The sequence below is a fragment of the Oncorhynchus tshawytscha genome, linkage group LG30 (assembly GCF_018296145.1).
Source record: "Oncorhynchus tshawytscha isolate Ot180627B linkage group LG30, Otsh_v2.0, whole genome shotgun sequence".
NCBI classification, from domain to species: Eukaryota; Metazoa; Chordata; class Actinopteri; order Salmoniformes; family Salmonidae; genus Oncorhynchus; species Oncorhynchus tshawytscha.
In genome coordinates, this window is record NC_056458.1 from 17,709,545 (window position 1) to 17,725,704 (window position 16,160).

A 16,160-nucleotide genomic window follows, 5' to 3' on the forward strand; every position below is an offset into this window, starting at 1 on the left:
ACAAACCACTAAACCAATAAACAGGCAAGCCAGTTGCCATGGAAACAGATCAAATGCTTGGCAGAGGTCATGATGAGTGTAGTGAAGAGACAACGTAATAAAACAGATAAAGAATTAGTTAGAGATACCCAGTGACACAGTGATGTACATACAGGGAGATTACAGTCAGAGAGGAGTTGCTAGATTTTGGGGAGTTTGATTTTACGGGAAGTAATTTCCTAATTGAATGTGTTTGTGAGCTAGGGGAGCAGATGTGGAGGGAAATGGAAGGACGGAAGAGTCCCCCTTACACACAATACTGGCATGCACAGCTGCTGCACTGCCTCGCCCAATCTCTCATCACTCACTCTTCAACGGGAAGCTAGTCTCTCTGTGCCATCCATGTATGAGCAGCAGTGTGTGTGTGTGTGACAGACAGACAGAGGGAGAGGAAGACGAGTAAAGGACTGAAGCTATTTAAAGAACGTTTCTGAAGAGAAAAAGAAAAAGGGAGCGAGGCAGAAAAGGGGAGGGGCAACACAATGGGGAAATAAATTAAGGTCCTTGACTGAGACGTGATTAACTGCTGAATGACGGAATGCTGTGCTTCCTGTGTTCTCCAGCTCCAGCCAGAAAGACCCCTCCTCAGCCACGGTGGGCAAGGTCCGTGACCTGGCGTCCTTCCGACGCCACTTCCGCATGGGCTTCATGACCATGCCTGCCTCCCAGGATCTGTCCCCTCACTCCTGTGCCTCTGCCATGGCCCCCCGCTCCCAGTCCTGCCATGCCGTGGGCGCTAGAGACACAGGTCTGGAGAATGGGGAGGATTATTCTGACACCCAGTCACAGCACGGCGGGCGCTGCCCCCCTACCAAACCCAAACGACACCCCAGCACCCGCCTCAGCTCCTCAGACCCCAGAGCACCTCACGTCCTCCCGGACACCCCTCCACCGCCCCTACCCACTCACTCGCAGGCCAAACACTCAGAGAAGAAGAATGGTAGGCTACTGCAACAGTAATGAGGACAGTGAAGTGGGGAAATGTGGAAATGTGGGTTATTATTATTGTCCCTGTTGTGATGATTGAAATGTCTCTAGTTTATTGCTCTGCCTCTTTCCCCTCCAGCAATGAAGAAGTCAGACTCGGGGGACATGTCCAAGAAGGTGCCGCCTCTGAAGCCCAAACGAAGTCCCAGCACTCAGCTCTCGTTTGACCCCCCACCAGCCCGCGTGCCCCCTCCTGCCACGCCCCTGCCTTTCCAGGGGGGTGAGGGTAAGCCCCAGGGTGAGGAGGGGGATGATGAGCCTGTCTACATAGAGATGGTGGGCCAGGTGTTCACAAGGGAGAGCCAGACTGCCACCCCTCACCCTGTCACTCCCGTCGCCACCACACCCGACTCAGACTCAGACCAAAACGAGGCCATCTATGAGGAGATGAAGTACCCATTGCCAGAGGACAGAGAGGGACACAAACGCATCCCTCTCAAACACGAGAGACTCAAATCCTCCAAACACCACTCCTCTGGCATCTCTGCCCCTCTACCTCGCCCCTCCTCCTCCCCCTCCTGTTCCAAACCTAAAGCCACAGTGTCCATTTCCCACTCCTCGCCCCTCCCCTCCTCCACCTCCACCACCCCTGTCCCCCAGCCACTCTCCTCCAGCCCGCAACCCCCACGGGCCCCTACTCCCTATCTCCTCCAGGGGAACAAATCAGAGACAGAGTCCACCAGTAAGATCCCGGCCCCCTTCCCCAACCTGCTGCAGCACCGGCCTCCGCTGCTCGCCTTCCCCCAGCCAGCTGCTGCCTCCAGCGGGGTCGGGGTCCAACACAAAGCTGTTGCTGCCAAACTGGGAACCATCAGCATCCAGACCTCCTCCAGTATGACAATGCCATCCAGCACCTCCTCTGCCTCTACCACCCCCTCCTCCAATCTCCCCATGCTCCTGTCAGGCTGTAAGGAGTCTAAGGAAAGAGACAAGCAGAGCAGAGACAAAGACAAAGACAAAGACAGAGACAGAGACAGAGACAGCCAGCTCGACCCTGCACCGGGTCTAAGGGCCAGGAGCCACTCCACACCGCTGCCCCCTTCCTCCAAGTCCACCTCCCCTTACTCCCACCAGCACCACCACCCCCACCACCGCCCCTCACACTACCACCACTACCGCAAGCCAGATAGAGGAGACTCGCCCAACCCCAACACCAACAACAAGAATGGCTCAGAAACCTCCTCCAAGTCCACTGCCCAGACCCAGACCCAGGGCTCTGGCAAGGAGGGCAAGTCTGTGAGCTTCTGCTTGAAGTCAGACAAAGGAGACAGGGACAGGGACAGAGAGAGGGACAGAGAGAGGGAAAGAGATGGTCACAGGGACAATCATAGAGACAGAGACAGGGATAGTGACAGAGAGAGACACAGGGAGAGAGACAGAGAGCGAGACCGTGACAAAGACAGAGAAACAGGGTCCCACTCTACCTCCTCTCAGGCTGAGAGCACTCCCACCACCAACAGCCATTCATCCCAGACCAGCACCAGTTCAAACCCAAACCAGTCCTCCTCCACCTCCTCTCACTCTCGCCCTCACTCTCGTTCCCACCTCCAACGCTCCCACACCCCTCATGGCCTGCCTGCCTACAAGCCCCCCTCCTCAGACAGCCCCCTGCTCTGGACCTACCCCTCAGTGGGCTTCCGGAGACCCCCGGCGTACGACAGCCTGCGAGGAGGGTCTCATCTGCCCTCCTTGCACCACCAGGGTCACGGTGATGTGGCCTCCAAAAGCAGCACGGTGCCTGGGCCCGTCCAGGGGAAGGCTGGGTTCATGCCCTGGGACAGCAGTGGCTTTGGAGACGACGGGTCCTACTGGCCCGTGCAGAGGAAACTCTCCTTCAGCCATGGCAGCCGAGAGACAGCAAGAGAAAGTAAGTTAACATGTGCTGGGGGGGCATCATGGGTTAAAATTCAATATTTAATCTTATCAGAAGTTCCTCTCATCCCTTTGAGGGATAATCAGACTATTAGACTGTAAATTGAGTGTCATCTGTTACTATACTGTCAATAGACAATCATTGTATGTTTACTCAACAATTCCCTTCTGTCATTCCCCTCTCAGAGGATGAAGGACGTGCATGGAATGGTAGTGCCGATGCCCTCCTGAGGGTGGACAAGGAGGAACTGGTCCCAGGGCATCGAGGAAGAGGAGGAGGAGGAGGCCACTCTGGGATCCCAGTACGCTTCACTGGAGGGAGGGGGCTGGGCCACAGTGAGTCCCTGGCCGGGATGGAGGAGGGGTTCTTGGGGTTCCGAGCCCTGCCTAGAGGGGGTCTCCCTCTCCCCTGCCAAACCTTCCCAGCCTATCGCAATGGAGGTGAGCACCTAGACACCTAGAACAGAATCCTTCTAGCAGAATCTTTCTGAGGGAAAGTGCTCTAAAGTATGTCAAGGATTTCACTAGCACGCAAAAAGTTATTTAGAAAAGAGATAACATCAGCAGATGCCTCTGAAGATCCTATTAGGTGGATTTCTTCCATCCACAGTCACATGATCATGGTGTTATGGGTTAAGATCATCAGTGGCAGCATGTGTAGTACCAGATCTTTGTGTTCCAGAACTGGGTCGATTCGGCCGCTCATCATCCACCTCTGGGGCGAGGCAGGTGGGTGGATGCGACGTTCAGAGGCAGAGCAGCCTGCCTCATCGAGAGGCACTGAGTCAGGTGAATAATACCTATTATTATAATAACAATGATCTTTGGTATTACTGTGATTACTATAATTTGTACAAGTAGTAGTATTGGAATTATTCTGAAGAATATGGTCATTCTTATCATGCCCTGTGCTGATAGCAACAACCCTCCTCCTGAGCTATTTATAGTGTGGAGATATGTTCAGTGAGCAGAATAAGGATGTGGCCAGCAGCCTTAAAGAATAAGTCCAGGAGAGAGCAATGCTCTAACTGACGTATGCGGAGATGTAAGGAGTATGCTTCTCTACAGTGTTTTGGAGCAGTGAGCCGATGTCCAATCGTGTTGCGTTTTGCCCAGTCACTTGGCTGCATCTCAAATGCTGACGCAGTTCAAGTGTGCTGTGCTGCAGAGACTGTCTGCGTGTGCTGCCTGACCCTCCCTCGCACACCACGGGGAGCCACAGGCCCAAAGATGGTGTCACACTGCCCCCTAGTGGCAGGAGATGGTGCAACACATTATTGTTGACGCTGTGGTGGTTGCTGAGCTTGGTCTTCAATACTCAAATAAAATTGAATTGTATTTGTCACATGCTTAGAAAAAAAACAGGTGTAGACTAACAGTGAAATGCTTATTTACGGGTGCTTTTCCAACAATGCAGAGTTAAAGATAAAATAAAAAATAGAAATAGTGACACAAGGAATAAATACACAGTGAAAAATGAGTAACAATAACGAGTAAATATAACATGGCTCTATACAAGGAGTACCAGTACCGAGTCAATGTGCAGGGGAATGAGGTAGTTACAGTATATACAGTTGAAGTTGGAAGTTTACATACACCTTAGCCAAATACATTTAAACTCAGTTTTCACAATTCCTGACATTTAATCCTCGTAAAACTTCCTGTCTTGGGTCAGTTAGGATCACCACTTTATTTTAAGAATGTGAAATGTCAGAATAATAGTAGAGAAAATTATTTATTTCAGCTTTTATTTCTTTCATCCCATTCCCAGTGGGTCAGAAGTTTACATACTCAATTAGTATTTGGGATCATTTTCTTTAAATGGTTTAACTTGGGTCAAACATTTCAGGTAGCCTTCCACAAGCTTCCCACAATAAATTGGGTGAATTTTGGCCCATTCCTCCTGACAGAGCTGGTGTAACTGACTCAGGTTTGTAGGCATCCTTGCTCGCACACACTTTTTCAGTTCTGCCCACAAATTGTCTATAGGAGGGAGGTCAGGGCTTGAGGATGGCCACTCCAATACCTTGACTTTGTTGTCCTTAAGCCATTTTGCCACAACTTTGGAAGTATGCTTGGGGTCATTGTCCATTTGGAAGACCCATTTGCGACCAAGCTTTAACTTCCCTCAAGACTGATGTCTTGAGATGTTGCTTCAAAATATCCACATAATTTTCATTTCTCATGATGCCATCTATTTTGTGAAGTGTGCCAGTCCCTCCTGCAGCAAAGCACCCCCACAACATGATGCTGCCACCCCCGTGCTTCACGGTTGGGATGGTGTTCTTTGGCTTACACGCCTCCCCCTTTTTCCTCCAAACATAACGATGGTCATTATGGTCAAACAGTTCTATTTTTGTTTCATCAGACCAGAGGACATTTCTCCAAAAAGTACGATCTTTGTCCTCATGTGCAGTTGCAAACCGTAGTCTGGCTTTTTTATGGCGGTTTTGGAGCAGTGGCTTCTTCCTTGCTGAGTGGCCTTTCAAGTTATGTCGATTTAGGACTCGTTTTACTGTGGATATAGATTATTTTGTATCTGTTTCCAGCATCTTCACAAGGTCATTTGCTGTTGTTCTGGGATTAATTTGCACTTATCGCTCCAAAGTACGTTCATCTCTAGGATTCAGAACACGTCTCCTTCCTGAGCGGTATGACGGTTGCGTGGTCCCATGGTGTTTATACTTGCGTACTATTGTTTGTACAGATGAACGTGGTACCTTCAGGCATTTGGACATTGCTCCCAAGGATGAACCAGACTTGTGGAGGTCTACAATTTTTTTCTGAGGTCTTGGCTGATTTCTTTTGATTTTCCCATGATGTCAAGCAAAGAGGCACTGACTTTGAAGGTAGGCCTTGAAATACATCCACAGCTACCCCTCCAATAGGCTCAAATGATGTCATTTAGCCTATCAGAAGCTTGTAAAGCCATGACATCTTTTTTTCTGGAATTTTCCAAGCTGTTTGAAGGCACAGTCAACTTAGTGTATGTAAACTTCTGACCCACTGGAATTGTGATACAGTGAATTATAATTGAAATAATCTGTCTGTGAACAATTGTTGAAAAAATGACTTGTGTCATACACAAAGTAGATGTTCTAACGGACTTGCCCAAACTTGAATTTGTTAACAATAAATGTGTCGAGTGGTTGCAAAACAAGTTTTAATGACTCCAGCCTAAGTGTATGTAAACTTCCAACTTCAACTGTACATACAGTGGGGGGAAAAAGTATTTAGTCAGCCACCAATTGTGCAAGTTCTCCCACTTAAAAAGATGAGAGAGGCCTGTAATTTTCATCATAGGTACACTTCAACTATGACAGACAAAATAAGAAAAAAAATCCAGAAAATCACATTGTAGGATTTTTAATGAATTTATTTGTAAATTATGGTGGAAAATAAGTATTTGGTCACCTACAAACAAGCAAGATTTCTGGCTCTCACAGACCTGTAACTTCTTCTTTAAGAGGCTCCTCTGTCCTCCACTCGTTACCTGTATTAATGGCACCTGTTTGAACTTGTTATCAGTATAAAAGACACCTGTCCACAACCTCAAACAGTCACACTCCAAACTCCACTATGGCCAAGACCAAAGAGCTGTCAAAGGACACCAGAAACAAAATTGTAGACCTGCACCAGGCTGGGAAGACTGAATCTGTAATAGGTAGGCAGCTTGGTTTGAAGAAATCAACTGTGGGAGCAATTATTAGGAAATGGAAGACATACAAGACCACTGATAATCTCCCTCGATCTGGGGCTCCACGCAAGATCTCACCCCGTGGGGTCAAAATGATCACAAGAACGGTGAGCAAAAATCCCAGAACCACACGGGGGGACCTAGTGAATGACCTGCAGAGAGTTGGGACCAAAGTAACAAAGCCTACCATCAGTAACACACTATGCCGCCAGGGACTCAAATCCTGCAGTGCCAGACGTGTCCCCCTGCTTAAGCCAGTACATGTCCAGGCCCGTCTGAAGTTTGCTAGAGAGCATTTGGATGATCCAGAAGAAGATTGGGAGAATGTCATATGGTCAGATGAAACCAAAATATAACTTTTTGGTAAAAACTCACCTCGTCGTGTTAGCATCCAAAGAACACCATACCTACTGTGAAGCATGGGGGTGGAAACATCATGCTTTGGGGCTGTTTTTCTGCACAGGGACCAGGACGACTGATCCTGTGTAAAGGAAAGAATGAATGGGGCCATGTATCGTGAGATTTTGAGTGAAAACCTCCTTCCATCAGCAAGGGCATTGAATATGAAACGTGGCTGGGTCTTTCAGCATGACAATGATCCCAAACACACCGCCCGGGCAACGAAAGAATGGCTTCATAAGAAGCATTTCAAGGTCCTGCAGTGGCCTAGCCAGTCTCCACATCCCAACTCCATAGAAAATCTTTGGAGGGACTTGAAAGTCCGTGTTGCCCGGCAACAGCCTCAAAACATCACTGCTCTAGAGGAGATCTGCATGGAGGAATGGGCCAAAATACCAGCAACAGTGTGTGAAAACCTTGTGAAGACTTACAGAAAACGTTTGACCTCTGTCATTGCCAACAAAGGGTATATAACAAAGTTTTGAGATAAACTTTTGTTATTGACCAAATACTTATTTTCCACCATAATTTGCAAATAAATTCATTAAAAATCCTACAATGTGATTTTCTGGAGAGAAAAAAATCTCATTTTGTCTGTCATAGTTGAAGTGTACCTATGATGAAAATTACAGGCCTCTCTCATCTTTTTAAGTGGGAGATCTTGCACAATTGGTGGCTGACTAAATACTTTTTTGCCCCACTGTATAGGTACAGGTAAAGTGACTAGGCAACAGGATAGATAATAGACAGTAGCAGCAGTGTATGTGGTGAGTGTGAAAGTGTGTGGGTGTGTGTGAGTGTGGCATTAGTATGCATGTGTATGCATGTTATTTGTGTGTGGGTGTATGTGTGTGTTGGAGTGTCAGTTTAAGTATGTGTGAGTGTGTGGGTAGCGTCCAGTGTGTGCATAGAGTCAGTGCAAGGGGGTCAATGCAGGTAGTCCAGGTATTTAGCAGTCTTATGGCTTGGGGATAGAAGCTGTTCAGGCATTCAGTGCTACAACAAAGATTCAGTGTTTACAGGGATACAACATGGATGCAGTATTCATGCATACCCCAGGTTAAATTGAAGGTAATGTACTGACACAAAATACCCAAATCATGCATCTTCCTTTAACTACCCTTCTTTCTCCCTATCTGCCTCTCTCTGGCCAGTTGCATGGGCTGTCCCACTCCTCCCAGACACCCTGCAGTCCCAGTCTGTCTCGACAGCAGCAGCAGCTCCAACTCCATCAGCAGCAGCTGCAGTTACAGCAACAGCTCCAGCAGCTGCAGCAGCAGCACCACCTCCAGCTGCAGTTCCAGCACCTGGCTCAGCTAGCCCAGGGACAGCCTCCCAACACCGGGGGCGCCGCCGCATCCGCAGCCCAGACCCAGAGGGATGGTAAGCTGCTGGAGGTCATCGAGAGGAAGCGCTGCCTATGCAAAGAGATCAAGGCCCAGCGGCGCCCGGACAAGAGCCTGTGTAAGCAGGACAGCATGCCTATCCTGCCCAGCTGGAGACGGACCCCTGAACCCCGCAAGACGGGCACACCTCCCTGCCAGAGGCCCCAGGCTGTGGTGTGGGACACTGCCATCTGAGGGGGGCGGGTGGGGCAGGAGAGGTACAGTAGAAAGATAGGGGCAAGTACTATGTACTAAATAAGTACTATTGGGCACAATTGTTGTGAGACACAAGAAGTTTACAAGTGGAGAGAGATGGTGGGAATCACTTTCTACAAAAGGTGGAGGACTGTTTTCTCTCTTAGGAGTGACAGTGTGATTACTGCTGACCACAGAAGAGAGAGAATATGCATGAGAGTAAGATGAGAGTTTTGTGCTCTCACATGGTAAAACACACTTCATGTGGAGCTGATACAAGGTCGTCAAGGTTACTGAGATGTTTAGAGGTGTGTGGGCCAGAAAAATAATGAACAACTGAAACATAAACATGATTTAAAGTATGACTTTGTAGAGATGGAAAAAGATGGGGAAGATTCAGTTGAGGGATATACCAATACAACATGAAACCAAGAAGAGACATACAATCAGTCAGTACTGTGTCATATTTTACACTTTAAATGTGATTTCTTACCCTTTAAATGTAGTATTCTAAAAGCCCTTCCTTGACTCTTTATTCATTTATTAAACTCTAGTCGACTCAACTTCGCTGATATAAAATAAAAGGGGAGTATTTATACTATGAGGGAGTATTTATACCCTAAGAGGGAGTATTTATACTATAAGAGGGTGTATTTATACCCTAAGAGGGTCTATTTATACTATAAGAGGGAGTATTTATACCCTAAGAGGGAGTATTTATACCCCAAGAGGGAGTATTTATACCCCAAGAGGGAGTATTTATACTATAAGTGCAACACTGGTTCAATTCATTTGGCCTAATTTTCCCTAAATTAAAGAAACTGTCCAGTGTTTCCAGATTACTATGAAATAGTACCTATAACTACTTACATTATGAGTGAAATAGTTTTCCTTCCAACATTTTATAATTAAGTATGTTAAAAATCAGCTTTTCTGTGTTGGAATGGCGTGGGCGTACCAGAACAACAGAATGGTGTGGGCGTACCAGAACAACAGAATGGTGTGGGCGTACCAGAACAACAGAATGGTGTGGGCGTACCAGAACAACAGAATGGTGTGGGCGTACCCCAACAACAGAATGGTGTGGGCGTACCAGAACAACAGAATGGTGGGGCGTACCAGAACAACAGAATGGTGTGGGCGTACCAGAACAACAGAATGGTGTGGGCGTACCAGAACAACAGAATGGTGTGGGTACCAGAACAACAGAATGGTGTGGGCGTACAGAACAACAGAATGGTGTGGGCGTACCAGAACAACAGAATGGTGTGGGCGTACCAGAACAACAGAATGGTGTGGGCGTACCAGAACAACAGAATGGTGTGGGCGTACCAGAACAACAGAATGGTGTGGGCGTACCAGAACAACAGAATGGTGTGGGCGTACCAGAACAACAGAATGGTGTGGGCGTACCAGAACAACAGAATGGTGTGGGCGTACCAGAACAACAGAATGGTGTGGGCGTACCAGAACAACAGAATGGTGTGGGCGTACCAGAACAACAGAATAGTGTGGGCGTACCAGAACAACAGAATGGTGTGGGCGTACCAGAACAACAGAATGGTGTGGGCGTACCAGAACAACAGAATGGTGTGGGCGTACCAGAACAACAGAATGGTGTGGGCGTACCCCAACAACAGAATGGTGTGGGCGTACCAGAACAACAGAATGGTGTGGGCGTACCAGAACAACAGAATGGTGTGGGCGTACCAGAACAACAGAATGGTGTGGGCGTACCAGAACAACAGAATGGTGTGGGTGTACCAGAACAACAGAATGGTGTGGGCGTACCCCAACAACAGAATGGTGTGGGCGTAAACAACAGAATGGTGTGGGCGTACCAGAACAACAGAATGGTGTGGGCGTACCCCAACAACAGAATGGTGTGGGCGTACCAGAACAACAGAATGGTGTGGGCGTACCAGAACAACAGAATAGTGTGGGCGTACCAGAACAACAGAATGGTGTGAGCGTACCAGAACAACAGAATGGTGTGGGCGTACCAGAACAACAGAATGGTGTGGGCGTACCAGAACAACAGAATGGTGTGGGCGTACCCCAACAACAGAATGGTGTGGGCGTACCAGAACAACAGAATGGTGTGGGCGTACCAGAACAACAGAATGGTGTGGGCGTACCAGAACAACAGAATGGTGTGGGCGTACCAGAACAACAGAATGGTGTGGGTGTACCAGAACAACAGAATGGTGTGGGCGTACCCCAACAACAGAATGGTGTGGGCGTACCCCAACAACAGAATGGTGTGGGCGTACCAGAACAACAGAATGGTGTGGGCGTACCCCAACAACAGAATGGTGTGGGCGTACCCCAACAACAGAATGGTGTGGGCGTACCAGAACAACAGAATGATGTGGGCGTACCAGAACAACAGAATGGTGTGGGCGTACCCCAACAACAGAATGGTGTGGGCGTACCAGAACAACAGAATGATGTGGGCGTACCAGAACAACAGAATGGTGTGGGCGTACCCCAACAACAGAATGGTGTGGGCGTACCAGAACAACAGAATGGTGTGGGCGTACCAGAACAACAGAATGGTGTGGGCGTACCAGAACAACAGAATAGTGTGGGCGTACCAGAACAACAGAATGGTGTGGGCGTATACTGGTGATTCAAAATATTAATGTGAGTAGGCCACTCAGGAGTATGAGGAAATAGCATGCATTTTTTAAACCTCTGAGATACAAGTTTAAGTAGTTGTTTCTCTCCAATGTATACTTTGGCCACAAATACAAGTATAGGACAAGTCAACAACATTATTTGGTATGAGTTAACAGAGTATGAACTTTTGAAGTGAGATTTTCACTGAACAGTTACTTTAAGTACAGCTTACATCAACTCATGGTTGACATGAAACCTCTCTCCCTCAAATGTCATGGACATTGGGAGGGAGAGTTTGAATGAGACTTAAGGTTGATCCTCAGCAAGATACATTTTATACACACTTGTGTTCAAGCATATAGACATAAACTTGGTTTCCATCCAATTGACGACAGATTTACATGCGAATATTCTCAAATCCACATAAAAACAATATGTGCATTTTCCCACCAGAGATGTGTTTCCATTAAATGAACTTGTTGCACATAAAAGGCTGTGAGTGATGAATTAGTGAAAATACATAAAAAATAAATGTTGCTGTTAAAATGTACTGCATAAAAAATACTTTTTCAAGTCTACTGGTGGTTTTCGAACAAAACATGTTGCTTTATTACAGCGAGTGTGCACACCGATATTGATGAAAGATTATCATGGACAAAAGAGCAAGATTATGTGCATTTGTCAAACGGCAGCCAAGCATCGATGATCATGTCACCCGAAGACCATCGATATTTATTGGAAAGTAGCATCAAGCTCATCCCCTTGCACGTTCACCACCCAGTGAACTTCATCGTAATTTATTTAATCTGTAGCCTTATAAACTGCATCCTTTCCCGATGAGTCCTAGTGGGATGACCACACAACATGTCATCGCGTGACTTCAAATTTACTTCGATATGATGGTTATAATATTAATATTTGCGCATAATAGAATTTCCACCGATATTTCTCGCATGATTAATTTTACCGACACAAAAAGATCCCACCTTCTCTAGAATATTTTGTTTTGTCGACGTTTGAAAAGTTTACCAAAAAATGTTCTGTTTCCATCAGGCCTGGCATTACATTTTTTTGTACTTTCCTCACAAACAAAGTTTGGATGGAAACCTGGTTACAGACATTTAAAACACACTTCTCTCTAGCCTTTTATAAAAATGAGATGGGATAAGGGATTCTTACTATTATAGAAGCATTGAAACATGTTGAGTACATATGAGATGGATTGGTTTGCCTTGTTGTTTGGGTAGAAGTAGATTGTTATTGTGGAGATGAAGTGATCATGATTGAAGAGGGAAATACAACCTGACTGTTTGCATATTTGCAATGTAAATATAGAGACTTTCTCAAAGTTTCTGCAATTTTATAGCAATATGTTCCCAATGTGGGAGTAACGATGTTAAAGCGTGTCAGCTGGCCAAAACATATCTCAGACTTGAACTCAAAGTCACAGTTAACGTGTCATATCCTGCATGTCATTGATCAGACATACAGTACTGTTTAAAACCACATCAATTAATTGTGAGGAGATGGTCATTTGAGATTTTAACATTATTCTTGAAGATGCCATTATATAACTACATACAACTTGAAAAGTCCTGCTGAAATGTTAAATTGGAGTTGTTTAAAACGATGAAAGTGTTGCTGGGGGAATCATTTAACAATACATTATGACAGATGGCACATTCTGTACACTCAAATGCAATACAAAAGGACACAGATTAATTGTACAAAAAACATCACCAGTAAAAGAAAACACCACTGGTCATGTGACTCACTGTTGCATATTGCTGATGAAAACAAAGCACGGACACACCTATCAACACAGACAGTAGAAGAAGCTGCAGTTGATAGGGCTGTGTAACATCATCACACACACACCTCAAACAGAATGCTGGAAGATCCTGCATAAAAACATAGCATAGGCTTACGAGAAACAAAACCCCTATATATTACTGTAAATAGATGTACAACTGTATTGAAAATGTAGCAATTGTTTCCACTTTCATACTTGTAATCAATAAATATAATGTAGCATATAATGTATAAACGTACATTTGTTCAATTGTTTAAAAAAAAGAATTAGTTACTTTATCTGTTGCAATTGGTCTACACACACATTACTGTATGATTCCACCAATAAATGACAAGCCCTCAAGGCGAAGGCAATGTCTCATAATTGTCGTATCATATTTGTGCAATATTCCCTTTATGCAGTACATACAGTTGTTGTATTTATGCCCTTTTCTACATACATTGTATTTATGTACAGGTTTGAACAACTCAGTTTGATCATTGTTTGGACATTTTCTTAAATACTTTGCTGCTATCTCGAACTACTACTACTACTGTTGTTGTTAATTAAACTACAAATACAATTTCAGTATTCATGGCCATATCTAACATGACTACTATTGTGGTTGTTACATACTTGTTTTTATCTACTGAAAAGCCATGTGAGATGAAGTTTGTACTTTGATGAGTCAATCCCTCTGTACTTATATTCTGGCACTTGAATGTCTCCTGGTTGATGTTGTTGTTTTAATAGTTCGCACCAACCTGTACATTTACAGTTCCACCCCGTGAAAAAGTATCCAAAATGTTGAGGTGACATTGCACCAATGTTACTAAGTCACTGCTTCATGTTTTGCCCACTTCACCAGTCAGTTTTGATGGTCCAGGTTATTATCAGTCATTTGACTATAGTTTAAAACAAACAAACAATGATGAAGACCATCTTGAGGGAGAGAAGGAACTGCAATGCATGCAGGGATTCCTTACATTGAAAACATGTCAGAGTTTGGGTTCTATCCCAAATCCATTGAAAAGTGTGCCCAATTGTATTTCAGATATACCAAGTTATCATATTGTTTTTAATTCATCACAACAATTGATAACTTATGCATCATTTACTAACTAGTTTACAGAAGCTGTCAGCTTTGTGTGTTGACTAAAACAGTGGCCAATATATGAGTGCCATACTATATTGATATGGTAAGATACGGTGTACCTTGGAAATCACTGTAGTGCTATATTCGCATTGATATCGTAATTAAATACATTTTATATAATGAACAGGATTTTTGCATGTTTATGTTTCATGTCATGACATACAAGCGTGCTAACAAACTCTTTGCTTTGCATTATATCTTCACATTTCTTATGTTTTAGGTCTTATATCTGCTATCATTGGTAACATAAGTAGTGGTGAATGTAGAAGATTGTCTCTGGTTTAAACCATTGCAGACAGTCAGAATGCACTCTAACAGGATTCTGCTGCAAGGCCATGGACCCGGTGACACCGCCCAGACACACACGTGTTGTAATGTCTTAGATCTCCGTGTGAGGGCACCATTCTCATCAAATCAAATTTCATTGGTCACATACGCATATTTAGCAGATGTTATTGCTGTTGTAGGGAAATGCTTGTACCAGTTACCAATCTCTGAGATTCATCAATGCAGTATACTGTATGTACACACACACGCACACACACGCGCGTGCGCGCGGATGGATGCCAGCGGCAGAGCAGGCCACGTCATAATATGGCACCGGGACTACTGCAGAGTAATCCATCAGACTTTAGACTTGACCCTGCATTGCCATTAGACTGACTGGGAGACCAGACACCACTGCCACGCAATGCAGGGATCAATTTAACTAAGGCAACTCCCCAAAAGATCTGGACAGGCTTTATACTGACTATGCCTATAATCAGATCACCCTGCTTTTCCTTGTTGGCTAGCCTCTTCTACAGTAAACTACGTTATCATTGACATCCAGTTGCCAGTTGTGTGCAAATAAGCATCACATTGCTATTGTGTGAGTCAGCTCCATATGGCTCTCCTTTCTCTTCCTTCCTTCCCTTGTGACCGCCAGGTTTAGAGGACTGCGGGGAATTAACCACAAAATAATAAACACATCCTCGGGGAATCTGCATTATTCACCGTGTGGGTTTCAGGAAGGGGATGTTGAGTGGGGAGACATTTCATTCAGATGGATGTGACTATGAGCTATGTTCAAGACTTTCATTTAATCCCACCAAATATTTCATATATTTCTGTGGCACCACTGTCTTTAGACACATGTACAGGCTGCAGTTGGAATCTCCAGTGCTTATAATTAGCTGGAATGCTTGTCACTCAAGTCCTTCCTCTGACGTTAACTGAACAACACAGGTTGTAGGGGGCATATGATTGGTTAGAGAGGGATGGGTAGGGGGTGAGGTTTGAGTGACGATGAGCGAGACTGGTAAAGAGAGAGAGAGATGAAGAGAGAGCGCTTTACTGCAGTATCACTACATTTCGGCATCACTCATCAAAACTCTGCGGCATGCGGACGAGAACGGCAGATGCCGGGGTTGTACTGAGTGTAGGGTCAACATGAACTGTAATTAGATACCCTAGCACGGAGCTGCCAGATTTTCATCCTTCTTGCAAAGCAGCTCTTCATTTGTGCACTTGATAGCGTTTTTCTGCTTTCTATCTTAGTAATTGGCACCCGTTTGTTTCCAGAGCAACTCTGTAACAAGTTTTGTAGTGTAGGCCTACCTCACAGCTAGATACTTCACATATCACCCTAACGACTATCTACATTAGGCTATAAAGCCCGGTAATAAAAACATCTAGAAATGGCAAAAGATGCCGAGAAGAGCACTTGGAAGGACACCATATGGAACCCCAGTACGCGGGAATTTTGTGGCAGGACAGCGAGCAGCTGGGGTGAGTCTAGTCGTTGACCTGGTGATGGTCGCCTGCAGCAATGCAGCACATATGGCCCCTCTACCTCTAAAACCATGGAGGAAGACAGGTCTGTCATCAATGACGTGAGGCCCATTGTTTAGTTTTAGCAACAACCACGAAGGGTAAAGAAAGCATCAAAACATCGGGAAATCCAGTTACATGTGTTTTGCTTGAAATTAACATGCTATATTTGTAGGTTTAAAAAGTATTCGTGCGATTTGAAAT

The 16,160-nt window shown here is 45.4% G+C and overlaps 1 protein-coding gene across 1 annotated transcript; it reads left to right on the forward strand.

The window, feature by feature from the left end:
- Positions 1 to 498: 498 nt before the first annotated feature.
- LOC112229125 (neuronal tyrosine-phosphorylated phosphoinositide-3-kinase adapter 1-like) lies at positions 499 to 9,516 on the forward strand. Its single transcript, XM_024395008.2, has 5 exons — positions 499 to 979; positions 1,106 to 2,893; positions 3,085 to 3,339; positions 3,581 to 3,687; positions 8,149 to 9,516. Exons 1-5 carry the CDS (start codon positions 679 to 681, stop codon positions 8,572 to 8,574), a joined length of 2,877 nt encoding a protein of 958 aa, XP_024250776.1. The 5' UTR covers positions 499 to 678; the 3' UTR covers positions 8,575 to 9,516.
- The last annotated feature ends 6,644 nt before the right edge of the window (positions 9,517 to 16,160 follow it).